The sequence below is a fragment of the Ornithorhynchus anatinus genome, chromosome 1 (genome assembly GCF_004115215.2).
Source record: "Ornithorhynchus anatinus isolate Pmale09 chromosome 1, mOrnAna1.pri.v4, whole genome shotgun sequence".
NCBI lineage: Eukaryota > Metazoa > Chordata > Mammalia > Monotremata > Ornithorhynchidae > Ornithorhynchus > Ornithorhynchus anatinus.
This window is the reverse complement of record NC_041728.1, coordinates 153,331,749-153,346,797: the sequence shown is the minus strand read 5'-3', so window position 1 is coordinate 153,346,797 and position 15,049 is coordinate 153,331,749. Positions and strand designations below refer to the sequence as shown.

General features: G+C 42.6%; 1 protein-coding gene across 1 annotated transcript in view; it reads right to left on the bottom strand.

Moving 5' to 3' along the window:
* RSRC1 (arginine and serine rich coiled-coil 1) overlaps positions 1 to 15,049 on the bottom strand; it is a 382,357-nt gene that overhangs the window by 168,853 nt on the left and 198,455 nt on the right. The window contains exon 6 of the mRNA XM_029072604.2: positions 1,903 to 1,954. Within this exon, the coding sequence (XP_028928437.1) occupies positions 1,903 to 1,954 (52 nt within the window). The remainder of the gene's footprint in view (positions 1 to 1,902; positions 1,955 to 15,049) is intronic.

Genomic DNA, 15,049 nt, shown 5'->3' with positions numbered 1-15,049 from the left:
GAGGAATGATAGCCATAAGCAGTATAAACAAATTATAGCCTTTGAGATCCATGATGTCATGTCTGTTTTATAATTATATGCTTCAAAGGCATACTAAAAGATATGAAGAACTATGCAGATATTTGAAATAATGACGATTTAATGGATTTACTTGTGATACTACTCATTCATAGCTTAATATCAATATTTTCTTGATGTATATACACATTTTCCTTCAGAATCAGTATTCAAAACTCAAATGACTAAAACATTAATCTTATTTTCAAAAAGAAATGCTGAATGAAAACGTGAACTAAAGAAATTTATATGAATTACTCAAAATACAAGAAAATGGCTAACAGAATTAGATAAAACCACAGGATTAAAGAATACTATTTCATTTTGTATATAGTAAAGGTAATGAATGTGTTCTCTGGAGACGAGAAGGTTGGATTCTAACTTTGCCTTTATGTAAGTTTACAATATATTGGCATAATGTTACAATGTCAGAATTAGCTCTGACCCAATATTAAGTTTGGAATAAAATTCATGAGCTAAGTATATTCCTCAAGGAAAATACTGTAAGAAAGTCCAATGCCCCTCAAAGAGTTAAAATATATAATTTACTTGCTGCTTCCACCAACTTTTACCTTAGAGAAAATAGATACTTTTGTTATAATAATGAGTTCATTCATTCCATCATTCATTCATTTCAATAGTATTCAATAGCATTCAATCGTATTACTTGAGTGCTTACTATGTGCAGAGCACTGTAATAAGCGCTTGGAAGAGTACAACAGAAGAGTAAACAGTTTCATTCCTTGCCCACAACAACCTTAGAGTCTAGAGTAGGGGAGAAAGACAGCAATGCAAATAAATAAAATTACATATATGTGCATACGTGTTTTGGGTCTGGGAGGGGGAAGAGAAAAGGGAGTAAGTGAGGCTGAGACAGAAGGGAGTCGGAGATGAGGAAAAGGGGGGCTTTGTCTGGGAAGGTCTAATTAATAATAATGGTATTTATTATGCACTTACTATGTGCCAGGCACTGTACTGAGCTCTGGGATGGATACAAGCAAATCGGGTGGGACACAGTCCCTGTCCCATGTGGGGCTCACAGTCTCAATCTCCATTTTACAGATGAGGGAACTGAGGTCCAGAGATGTGAAGTGACCTGCCCAAGGTCACACAGCAAAAAAGTGGCAGAGCCGGGATTAGAACTCATGACCTTCTGACTTCAAGTCCTGTGGTCTATCCCCTGCGCCATGCTTAAATAGCATTTATTAGAGCACTATTTAAGAAAAAGCAATAGATTTCTGCAATGGTAAAACTGCACACTGGAAATTACTATGAACACACGGCAGAACCGTGGGGGATAAAGTCAGTCTGCTGGGGTGGGGAGGGGTGTGCGTGGTGGGGCAGGGGGTGCTGTTATTCTTGGGCTCTTAGGTTGCTTTGTCTTGTTGAATTTAATCTTTCCTTGTTGGCCCATCTCCAACCTTCCAAACCCCACTTTTAGACTGGGGTTCCCATGAAAGCCGGAGATTGAGCCTTATTTCTCTTTTATTCATCCCCAGTGCTTAGTGCAATGTTTTGCACAAAGTAGGCACTCAATACATCCAAAAGAATGAATAAATGACATCTAAGAGGAAGAGGTCCTAAACAAAATAATTTCATTTTCATAAGCAATTGGAGGGGATTTAAAGTCAATATTCTCAAAGAGGGGGGAAAAAAGATTTCATTTTCCTGCAATTACAGCCATCGGGGAACAAAAACAGAATTCCTCCCTAAACACCACCTTTTAAAAACATAAAAGCTAAAGGAAAATAATTATTGCATCAAATCTGTCCAGTAAGGGATGGTGGAGAACAGAAACTGTTTTTATTTTCTCATTTATTACATTGTTATTTTATAAAGACTTACCCGCAGCTTCAAGAACCATCTGAAACCTGGCTTTGGCCTGCTCAGCTGGGGTCTGCAAAGCAAACAAAAATAATGACAACATTATAGGAAATAACAAAGAGAACTGTGTGAAATACACAAAAAAGAATACTTCTGTGCACCATTACTTCCCTTTGCCTTTTTGCATTATCATTAATAACCATTTCTCTCATTTTAGAAATTTTCACATTAACACATATGTATATGTGCCTGTACGTATACACGCACACACATATAAATACATAAACACACTCACACACACACACATATATAGTGTTACTTAAGTCCCTACTATGTGCCGAATACTGTGCAAAGCGCTGGGGTCGATTCAACATAATCAGGGGAGATATAGTTCCTGTCCCAAACTGGGCTCACAGTCTAATAGGGAGAAAGACTAAGTATTTTAACTTGATTTTACAGATGAGGCAGACATAATTTATGTGGCTTGCCCAAGGTCACACAGCTGGCAAGTTGCGGAAGCAAGAGAAGAATCCTGGTCTTACTCCCAGCCCTGAGCTCTTTCCACTAGGCTATGCTGCATATGAGATTGAAGCACATTTCATTCTGTATTAATAACTTATGATTATTATCCAGGATTATAGATAGAAAAGGGTGAAAATTATTTTTTAAACGGATCTGCCTATAAAAAGAAGATCAGACATTTAAATCTTTGGCTGAAAAACTTAACACTCTTCTTTTTTCCAGCCTGCCCTTCAGATGGGATAGATGACAAGAATTGCAGTATTTTTTAAGCACTTCTCAGTGCCAGCTACCTCCTAAACACTGGAGTAGATACAAGATAATCGGGTTGGACACAATCCCTGTCCCACATAAAGCTCACCGTCTTAATCCCCATTTTACGGATGAGGTAACTGAAGAACAGAGAAGTTAAGTGACTTGCCCAAAGTCATATAGCAGACGATTAACAGGGCCGGTATTAGAACCCAGGTCCTCTGACTCCAAAGACCTGTGCTGTTTCCACTAGGTCATGGTGCTTCTCTGTGCTCATATTAAAACTCTTATATCTATTAATCAATGGTATTTATTGAGTGATTAGAATGGGCAGAGCACTGTACTAAGCACTTGGAAGAGTACAATACAACAGAACTGGAAGATTCATTCATTCATTCACTGAATCATACTTATTAAGTGTTTACTGTGTGCAGAGTTTACTTACTTTACTAAGTGCTTAGGAGAGTACAATATAACAACAAATGGGAACATTCCCTCCCCACAACAAGCTCACAGTCTGGAGGGGAATTCATTCATTCATTCAATAGTATTTATTGAGCGCTTACTATGTGCAGAGCACTGTACTAAGCGCTTGGGATGAACAAGTCGGCAACAGATAGAGACAGTCCCTGCCGTTTGACGGGCTTACAGTCTAATCGGGGGAGACGGACAGACAAGAACAATGGCAATAAACAGCGTCAAGGGGAAGAACATCTTGTAAAAACAATGGCAACTAAATAGAATCAAGGCGATGTACAATTCATTAACAAAATAAAATGGGTAACGAAAATATATACAGTTGAGTGGACGAGTACAGTGCTGTGGGGATGGGAAGGGAGAGGTGGAGGAGCAGAGGGAAAAGGGGAAAATGAGGCTTTAGCTGCGGAGAGGTAAAGGGGGGATGGCAGAGGGAGTAGAGGGGGAAGAGGAGCTCAGTCTGGGAACGCCTCTTGGAGGAGGTGATTTTTAAGTAGGGTTTTGAAGAGGGAAAGAGAATCAGTTTGGCGGAGGTGAGGAGGGAGGGCGTTCCAGGACCGCGGGAGGACGTGACCCAGGGGTCGACGGCGGGATAGGCGAGACCGAGGGACGGTGAGGAGGTGGGCGGCAGAGGAGCGGAGCGTGCGAGGTGGGCGGTAGAAAGAGAGAAGGGAGGAGAGGTAGGAAGGGGCAAGGTGATAGAAAGCCTTGAAGCCTAGAGTGAGGAGTTTTTGTTTGGAGCGGAGGTCGATAGGCAACCACTGGAGTTGTTTAAGAAGGGGAGTGACAGGCCCAGATCGTTTCTGCAGGAAGATGAGCCGGGCAGCAGAGTGAAGAATAGACCGGAGCGGGGCGAGAGAGGAGGAAGGGAGGTCAGAGAGAAGGCTGACACAGTAGTCTAGCCGGGATATAACGAGAGCCCGTAGCAGTAAGGTAGCCGTTTGGGTGGAGAGGAAAGGGCGGATCTTGGCGATATTGTAGAGGTGAAACCGGCAGGTCTCGGTAACGGATAGGATGTGTGGGGTGAACGAGAGGGACGAGTCAAGGATGACACCGAGATTGCAGGCCTGAGAGACGGGAAGGATGGTCGTGCCATCCACGGTGATAGAGAAGTCTGGGAGAGGACCGGGTTTGGGAGGGAAGATGAGGAGCTCAGTCTTGCTCACGTTGAGTTTTAGGTGGCGGGCCGACATCCAGGTGGAGACGTCCCGGAGGCGGGAGGAGATGCGAGCCTGAAGGGAGGGGGAGAGGACAGGGGCGGAGATGTAGATCTACGTGTCATCTGCGTAGAGATGGTAGTCAAAGCCGTAAGACGAACATTAATATACATAAATAAATACATAAAAAATTACAGAATTATACATATGCCCAGTGGGGCTGGGAAGGAGGATGAATGAAGGGAGCAAGTTAGGATGACGTAGAAAGGAGTGGGAGGAGAGGAGGGTTTAGACAAGGAAGGCTTCTTGGAGGAGATGTGCCTTCGATAAAGTTTTGAAATGGGGGAGAGCAATTATCTGTCTGATATGAGGAGGGAGGGCGATACAGGCCAGAGGCAGGATGTGGGCGAGAGGTAGGTGGAGAGACAGGAGACAACGACGTACAATGAGGAGGTTAGAATTAGAGGAACGAAGTGTGCGGGCTGCGATGAACTGGGAGAATAGCGAGATGAGGTAGGAGAGGACAAGGTGATTGAGTGCTTTAAAGCCAATGGCGAGGAGTTTTTGTTTGATGTGGAGGTGGATGGGCAACTATTGTAGCTTCTTGAGGAGTGGGGAAACATTGTCTGGACGTTTTTGAAGGAAATTGATCCGGGCAGCAGAGTGGAGTATTTAGTGCCTGGAGTGGGAAGAGATGGGAGGCGGGGAGGTCAGCAAGGAGGCAGATACAGTAATCAAGGCAGGATAGAACAAATGCTTGGATTAACGTGATAGCAGTTTGGATGGAGAGGAAGGGGTGGATTTTAGCGATGCCGTGACGGTAGAACCGACAGGATTTAGTGATGGTTTGAATGTGTGGGTTGAATGACAGAGAGAAGTCAAGGATAACCACAAGGTTATGGCTTGTGAGACAGGAACGATGGTGGTGCCATCAACAGTGATGGGAAACTCATGGGGAGTGGCGGGGCCGGGATTAGAACGCATGTCCCCTGACTCCTAAGCCTTCTTTCCACTGAACCATGTTGCTATTTGTTGCTGAACTGTACTTCCCAAGAGATCTGTACAATGCCCTGCACACAGTAAGCGCTCAATAAAGATGACTGAATGAACAATTGAATACTGTAATTATTTTTATTATTATTATTACACTGAAATAAGGATATAAGGTTTAGGACAGGGTGAGGGTATTTTATATGATCCCAAGATGCCACGGGCAGTGAGAATACACTAGAAGTGGGCTCCTTGGAAATGTTGTGGATAAAGTAATATGTAGGAATAACACCGTTAGCAGTGTTAAGAAACCATAAGAGCTTGGTAGCACTGGAGATGTACAGCCCAGAGAGGAGGAGATGGTCAGTCTTTACCTAAAATATTGCAAAGGCTTGAGATAAAACTCGATTACAGACTGACCGGAAAAGGAAGTTTCTAGAGATGTGAATGGAAAATACGTAGATTTTCTAACTGATTGGGTATGCGGAGTGAAAAAGAGCAATAAAAAGAGAATTTCTCCAAAGTGACTTTGGAAGTCAGTGATACTGCTGTACTGCCCCCTGTGACCGGGAAGCCAGGCAAAGGGGAGAGTGGTAGAGGTGGGGAAAGAGTTGTAGTTTGTTGAAAAAAAGGGGAAGCCAAAAAGAAATGTGAGTTTTTGGAAAAATAAAATTGAATTGAAAACAAGACCCAAAAAGGTAAAAATCCTTGGGTAGCATACTTTGTTGAGGTTGAAAAATTTTTGCATTACATGACAATACATTGATATTATATTCAGTAGCAAACAGTTTTAGGTATATGATCCCTCTGAAAATTGAGCAGAGAATATCAACGAGGTTCCTTCGACAAATCAATTTTGGTACTGTAGCACCAGAAGGACAAGGTGAATTGTCTGCATAATTTTAAGAAAAGGAAGCCCTTTACACTCTTCACAAGACTGGCAGAAGCTGACATTGTAGTTTATCCCTGTTGCCATTCCTTTCCAAACTCTTCTGGTGGGCTGTCGAGATCCGGTGCCTTCTCTCTAACTGATCCACAATGGTCAGACCCTGTCCTCTTCCACCTAGAAGCAGCATGGCTCAGTGGAAAGAGCCCAGGCTTGGGAGGCAGAGGTCATGCCCGTCAAAGGGCAGGTACTGTTTCTATCTGTTACCGATTTGTACATTCCAAGCACTTAGTACAGTGCTCTGCACATAGTAAGCGCTCAATAAATACTACGAATGAATGAATGAATCCCAGCTCTGCCACTTGTCAGCTGCGTGACTGTGGGCAAGTCACTTATCTTCTCTGTGCCTCAGTTACCTCATCTGTAAAATGGGGATTAAGACTGTGAGCCTCACATGGGACAACCTGATTACCCTGTACCTACCCCAGTGCTTTGAACAGTGCTCTGCACATAGTAAGCGCTTAACAAATACCAACATTATTATTCCCTCCTAGCTGAAATGCTTTACTCTTCCAAGCGCTTAGTCAGTAGCATTTACTGAGCACTTACTGTGTGCAGAACACTGTACCAAGCGCTTGGGAGAATGCAATATAACAATAAACGGACACATTCCCTGCCCACAAGGAGCTTACAGTCTAGAGGGGGAGACAGACTTTAGTATAAATGTATAGTATAAATGATTAGACTGTAAGCCCGTCAAACGGCAGGGACTGTCTCTATCTGTTGCCGACTTGTTCATTCCAAGCACTTAGTACCGTGCTCTGCACATAGTAAGCGCTCAATAAATACTATTGAATGAATATAAATGAAGAAATGACAGATATATACATAAGTGCTGTGGGGCTGGAATGGGGGATGAATAAAGGGAGCGAGTCAGGGTGACAGAGAAGGGAGTGGGAGAAGAGGAAAGTGGGCTTGGTTAGGGAAGACCTCTTGAAGATGTGCCTTAAAGACTGTCAGCTCGCTGTGAGCAGGAATTTGTCTGTTTGTTGTTATACTGTACTCTCCCAACTACTCAGTACAGTGTTTTGTGCACAGTAAGCACTCTATAAATACAATTTCATGAATGAATATGGCTTTGAAGCGGGGGAGATTAATTGTCTGCTGTGTGACCTTGGGCAAATCACTTAACTTCGCCATACCTCAGTTACCTCACCTGAAAAATAATAATGACAATTAATAACCATTATGGTACTTGCTAAGCGTTTACTATGTGCCAAGCAGTGGGGTAGATACAAAATAATCGGGTTGGACACAGTCCCTGTCCCACATGGGATTCACAGTCTTCAGCCCCGTTTTACAGATGAGGTAACTGAGGTTTAAAATGGGAATTAAGATTGTGAGGAACACCTGGGACACCTGATTACTTTAAATCTATCCTGGATCTTAGTACAGTACCTGGCACATAATAAGCACTTAACAAAAACACACACACACAAAAGAATTGGAGTTGGAAGAATCAGGAACAAAAACTGAGAAGCTGCAGCCAGCGAAATGGAGTTATTGTGAGGGTGAAATGGAGGTCTGAAAGTCAGTCAGTCAATCATACTTACTGAGTGCTCTCTGCTGCTCAATAAGTGCTCAATAAATTCATTCATTCAATAGTATTTATTGAGCGCTTACTATGTGCAGAGCACTGTACTAAGCGCTTGGAATGTACAAATCGGTAACAGATAGAGACAGTCCCTGCCCTTTGACGGGCTTACAGTCTAATCGGGGGAGACAGACAAGAACAATAGCAGTAAATTGAATCAAGGGGATGAACATCTCATTAAAACAATAGCAAATCACTGACTGATTGATTGTGTCTAAAAAGCAAAATGGACAACCAACTGCCTCTCAATTCTTTACCTATTTTAGGAAAGTGGTCTCCCCTCATTTTCCTGAATAAAGGGCCACGGAGAGGGCCTGCATTTTAGAAGGCTTTGGAAGCTCAACTTCCTGTCTAATCTATTTGCATCGTTTATGCAGTGTATTGAGAAGAAGCATGTCCAAAAGGATAGTGCAAGGATCTGAATCCTAATCCCGGCTCCACCATTTGCCTTCTGTGTGACCTTGGGCAAGTCACTTCACTTCACATCCTATCCGTTACCAAGACCTGCCGGTTTCACCTCTACAATATCGCCAAGATCCGCCCTTTCCTCTCCACCCAAACGGCTACCTTACTATTACGGGCTCTCGTTATATCCTGGCTAGACTACTGTGTCAGCCTTCTCTCTGACCTCCCTTCCTCCTCTCTCGCCCCGCTCCGGTCTATTCTTCACTCCGCTGCCCGGCTCATCTTCCTGCAGAAATGATCTGGGCATGTCACTCCCCTTCTTAAACAACTCCAGTGGTTGCCTATCGACCTCCGCTCCAAACAAAAACTCCTCACTCTAGGCTTCAAGGCTCTCCATCACCTTGCCCCTTCCTACCTCTCCTCCCTTCTCTCTTTCTACCGCCCACCCCGCACGCTCCGCTCCTCTGCCGCCCACCTCCTCACCGTCCCTCGGTCTCGCCTATCCCGCCGTCGACCCCTGGGTCACGTCCTCCCGCGGTCCTGGAACGCCCTCCCTCCTCACCTCCGCCATACTGATTCTCTTTCCCTCTTCAAAACCTTACTTAAAAATCACCTCCTCCAAGAGGCGTTCCCAGACTGAGCTCCTCTTCCCCCTCTACTCCCTCTGCCATCCCCCCTTTACCTCTCCGCAGCTAAAGCCTCATTTTCCCCTTTTCCCTCTGCTCCTCCACCTCTCCCTTCCCATCCCCACAGCACTGTACTTGTCCGCTCAACTGTATATATTTTCGTTACCCTATTTATTTTGTTAATGAATTGTACATCGCCTTGATTCTATTTAGTTGCCATTGTTTTTACGAGATGTTCTTCCCCTTGACGCTGTTTAGTGCCATTGTTCTTGTCTGTCCGTCTCCCCCCATTAGACTGTAAGCCCGTCAAACGGCAGGGACTGTCTCTATCTGTTGCCGACTTGTTCATCCCAAGCGCTTAGTACAGTGCTCTGCACATAGTAAGCGCTCAATAAATACTATTGAATGAATTCTCTGTACCTCAGTTACCTCATCTGTGCAATGGGGATTAGGACTTCGAGCCCCATGTGGGACATGGACAGTGTCCAATCTGATTACTTTGTATTCACCCAGCACTTAGAACAGCTCCTGGCACATAGTAAGTGCTTAACAAATATAAAAACAAAAATTGTGTTCATTTGCTTTTTGGCCTCTTGCAGAGGGCAAGCAAGCACCTTTCAGTTCCGCTAAATGCTTCACTCTCTAAGTCAAGGTTATAAAGAGAGAGACGTGGCACTAAATTACTTGTCCTTCCTGCTTGTGTGTAAACTCATTCTGTAATTTTGTTTGCTTCCCATCACTGTTTACCAACTCTTATGTGTATTGATTCAACTGATAAGGAACACAGGATATCATGGGGGATGGAAATGAACATATTTACAAATAGTCATCTTTGTTGGATGGCTAGTGGTAAGTTAGGCATAGTATTAAATTAAGGGCATTAACATATTTTGAAATAATCAGAAAAAAGTAAATATATAAACTCAAATCTTGGGGCAGGCCCAAGCAGTCAAGCTTCCATTTCAATCAATCAATTGTATTTAGTGAGTACTTACTGTGGGCAGAGCACTGTACTAAGCATTTGGGAGAGTACAATACGGTAGGGTTGGTAGACATAATTCCTGTCCCAGCTAAGGGACTGCTGAGAAGTAGCGAAAGGAAGAAGGAAAACCTCCCAGATGGGTAATATTTCCCAGACATAATAGGAAGTGTGAATCACTCAAACTCTGGGGTCCCAGAGTTAGAAAACTCTTTCTCTCACTGGATTCACTCTCTGTCTGCTTTGCTGTGCAACAGTAAGCTTGCTATGTGCTATTTTTGAGTATCCCCTTTTAGAATTTTGTATATATATTGAAGAAATGTTGTCGACTTCAGCAATTCATATGTAAATGTGAGAAAATGTTTACTTATAGAGGATTAGGTATTTCAACAAAGATGCTCTGGTTGTAATTTGGATTTGGTTTCAGTTTTTCCCTTATGTACTCTTTATGTACTTTGAAATTAAAATGGTTTTGTGCCTCAGTTTTGCATATTATTATTAATAATAGCAATAATATGACAATGGGCTCAAAGTCCCAAAAGTCACCACCTTCTCACAAACCATCGGACTCGAAAAGTCCTCTAAACTGTAAGCTTGCTGTGGGCAGGGAATGTTTCTGTTTACTGTTGTATTGTACTCTCCCAAGAGCTTAGAACAGTGCTCTGCTGATAGTAAGAGCTCAGGAACTATGTATGAATGATGAATGAGACAGTTAACATCCTCAGATTTCCTGCCCCACCAAAAATGTCTACTGCTGTAAACTGAAAGTTTCCAATCACCCATGTCTCTGAAGTGAATTCTAATGCAACATGTTTTTTTTTTTTCCAGTAATACCTTCCCGAGTTGAAAATTCTATGCTATTTAAGGTAACAATAAAATGCTGTATTAAAGGGAATCACAAACAAATGAGTAGATGAAAGGCAAGGTAAAATCATTTTAATCCCATTTCACAAATAAAGAAGCTGAGAGAGGGAATTGAAGAGGGCTGCCCAAGGTTACATGGCAAGCTGATGACCAAGACTAGAAACTGTATCACCTGATAGAGAAGCAGCGTGGCTTAGTGGAAAGAGCCTGGGCTTGGGAGCCAGAAGTCATGGGTTCTAATCCCGTCTCGGCCACTTGTCAGCTGTGTGACTTTGGGCAAGTCACTTAACTTCTCTGTGCCTCAGTTCCCTCATCTGTAAAATGGGGATGAGGACTGTGAGCCCCACGTGGGACAACCTGACGACCCTGTACCTATCCCAGTGCTCAGAACAGTGGTTGGCACATAGTAAGTGCTTAACAAATAGCATCATCAGCATCAGCTGACTCCCAGGCCCATGCTCTTTCCACCAAGGTTTGCTGCTCTCAGAACATTTCAATCAACAGTAGGATCTTTTCCCAATAAGAACATATATCTACTTACAACGATAATGCCCTACAGATCTGTGTGACTGTGGGAAACTCACTTAACTTCTCTGTGCCTCAGTTACCTCATTTGTAAAATGGGGATTAACTGTGAGCCTCATGTGGGACAACCTGATTACCCTGTATCTACCCCTGCACTTAGAACAATGCTCTGCACATAGTAAGCGCTTAACAAATACCATTATTATTATCTTCCTGCTTTCTGTCTCTACAAGCCAACATTCAAAACTTTCTGGAGAACATTATTTTCAAGACCCCAAAGTTCCCTATCTACTGGTTTCAAGTCTCCCCATCAATTGGCTCCTTCCCGACTTATCCCTCTCACCTCCCACTACGGGCAGCTGTGGGCTTATCCAGCCAACCAAGCCTTCACAATGAACTCTTCCTCTTTCAACCTGTTTAAAATGCCTTTCTTCTGACCGGAAATGCCCTCTTCGCTTTTCTAATGAACCCACCTAAAAACATTCCCCGAATACAACCACCAGATTAAGAAGAAACAATGGGGCCCTCACTCTCAATATGCCCTGTGTTTGCAGGGCCATGGGGAGTTTAAGCTAACAATTGTGATTGCAATATTTAAGTGCTTACTATGTGCTGAGCACTGGTAGATAGAAGATTCAAGAAAATCAGATCGGACCCAGGACCTGTCACACATGGGGCTCCCAGGGTAAGAAGGAGGCACTTATTTTACAGATGAGGAAACCAGGCCAGAGAAATTCAGACCTTGGACAAGTCAATTCACTTCTGTGTGCCTCAGTATCCTCAAGTGCAAAATGAGGATTCGGTACCTGATCTCCATACTATTTAGACTGTGAGCTCCACGTGACACAGGGGCTGTGGCCAACCCGATTAACTTTTATCTATCCTGGAGCTTAAAAAAGTGCATGATGCATAGTAAGTGCTCAACAAATATGAAAAGGAACAGAAGCACAGAAAATTTAAGTAACTTGCCCAATGTCACACAGCAGGCAAGTGGCAGAGCCGGAATTAGAACCCAGGATCTTCTGGCTCCAGGTCCGTGCTTTATCCACTAGACCGTGTTACTTCTCTAACCTAATCTGATCTAACCCAGTCATGTTTTTAGGGTTGTTTTCCACCACCTCCCTCCACCCACCCCTGAATAGGCCTAAGACATGACCAAAATTGAAATCTGGATAGAAATGGCAGAGTCATTTGGTTGTGAAGGTACAACTCCTCCAAGTGGCCTTCCCTGACTAAGCCCTCATTTCCTCCTCTCCCACTCTCTTCTGGTTGTCTTCTCAAGTGGATCTGCACCCTTTATCCACCCCCCTTCAGCCCCACGCACCTGCCTAGTCATATTTTATTTATGTTAATGTCTGTCTCCCCATTAGACTGTAAGCTCACTGTGGGCAGGGAGCATATATATCGACTTTGTTATATTGCACTTTCCCAAGCACTTAGTACAGTGCGCTGCATATAGTAAGTGCTCAATAAATATAACCGATTGATTCCCAGCTATTCAGCACAATGAAGAGAGCACAGAAATCAAGAAGGGAATTTGGGATCAGTAAGCCAGGCGGTGACTCGATGATATTTATTCAGTGTCTACTGGGTGGAAAGTGCTATTCTAGGAGCTAGGAAGGAGTACGAGAAAAAAAATCAGATGATAATAATAATTTTGGTATTTGTTAAGGGCTTACTATGTGCCAAGCACTGTTCTAAGTGCTGGGGTAGATACAGGGTAATCAGGTTGTCCCACGTGGGGCTCACAGTCTTAATCCCCATTTTACAGATTAGGTAACTGAGGCACAGAGAAGTGAAGTGACTTGCCCAGAGTTATACAGCAGACAGGTGGCGGAGCCGCGATTCGATCCCATGTCCTCTGACTTGGTTCACTCTGCCCAGTGAGTGACCTGACACAAGGAGCCAAGCAATCCTGAACAAATATTTTTAAAGGGAAAACAGCCTCTTTGAGAGTTTTGCCTTTTTTCATATATGAGCAAAATATGCCCAGTTCTGCTAAAAGGTGTGCGTTGAGAGGGCCAGGGGAGGTTGCAGTCTCACCTAGCTGGTATTAAGGAAAACACGGTACTCACAGTGTACAGCACATGTGCACAAGCAGTTTCTTCCAACATTACAGCATTGTAGGACTAATGTTACTTAACTTCCCAGTAACAAGACACATACTGAAACCATGCAATTTGGCAATAATGGGTGTACTCAGTTCTTCATTTGTACACTCGAAGGCATGAAATTTGTCCACTAGCTCTGTGATATTGTACTCTCCCAGGAACTTAGTTAAAGCCCTGCACACAGTAAGCACTCAATGAATACCATTTATTTACTCATCAGCGTATTCGAAAAACAATGAAAATGAAAATATGATACTATATATGACATATCATTTATGATATATCTCAAATATATTTATACGATAGATGGTATTATTTGAAAAATATCAATTATGAGTGAAATTTGGAATTAACTTTAGGGATACCTTACTTTCAAATGGGAAATGACTATCACGTTTCTTTTTACGTCTAACTGGCATTATTTTTTGCCTATTAAAATAGAACATATACTCGCTGAAGTTCTGGATTAAGTCTCCGCATCGAGTGATTCGTACAACTCTTCACTGTCTTGAACTAGAGCTTCAATCATAGTTACTTAAATAGAATTACACAGGTTTTCCCCACAAAAACACTTAGTACGCTAAGTAACGGTTTTGTAAAACACTATAAATACTTCCCCCGAATATGCATATGTTAAATAACTTGCTTTATCTTCACATTTGATAGATGACAGGATGACATTTCTTAAAACTGCTTCCTCCTCTCCTAACACATGAGTGACAACTCCTAAGTGCCATATCTTTCACATTCCTTGGATGGATAGCATACGTAATCTCAACATGTTCATTTGCAATGTCTTTCCCAAACCTGTTGCCCTACAAAACTTCACAACAAAACATTCATTGTCATAATGTAAGATCAGGGTAACTGGAGGGGCCCAGATGAATCACGCACATATTGATAAAGACCACTCCCAACCTTTACTCTCCTCTTCTCCCACTCCCTTCTGCCTCATCCTGACTTGCTCCCTTTATTCATCCCTCCTCCCATCCCTTCAGCACTTACGTACATAATCTGTAATGTATTTATTTATATTGATGTCCGCATCCCCCTCTAGACTGCAAGCTCGTTGTGGGCAGGGAATGTACCTGTTTGTTGTTGTTTATTGCTGTACTGTACTCTCCCCAGTGCTTAGTAGAGTGCTCAGGAGTGCTCAGCCAAGATGACTTCACTCTTGTTAACATGGCATCTCAATTTCAGTAGTCTACATAGGGTTATCTATAACTACATTATTAAAGGTTATTTTACAATTTTCTTTTCACTAACTGAAATCTACTTTATTCTTACAAACTGGACGTGTTGCATTTAACCTGTTTACTCAGTCGTCTTACTGTTTTCACATTGAACAAGCAAATACATTCCACAGAAAATGATTTTTCTGACTTTCTGGTCGTTATTACGATTGCAAATTTATTTTGTCTTTATCAAGACACTTAGAGGCTGCAAATAAAGTAAAACTAATTATTTCGTGTCTAAAAAATAAACATTAAAAAGTGTAAGCATGTCCTTAGCGTCATCTATTTCAGGTTATTTTAAAACTAAGCCTCTTATTGTTTCTCCTCAAAAATGAGGAATTGCAGTGCAATTCTAAAAATTTTCCAACAAGTTCTAGTAACCCTTGTTCCCACTGATACAGCGGTTTATGATCAAGTACTCGGTAATAATAAATCATCCGTGCAAACGTCGGTTAAGACATTCAGTACTGCATTTGTTGTTTACAATC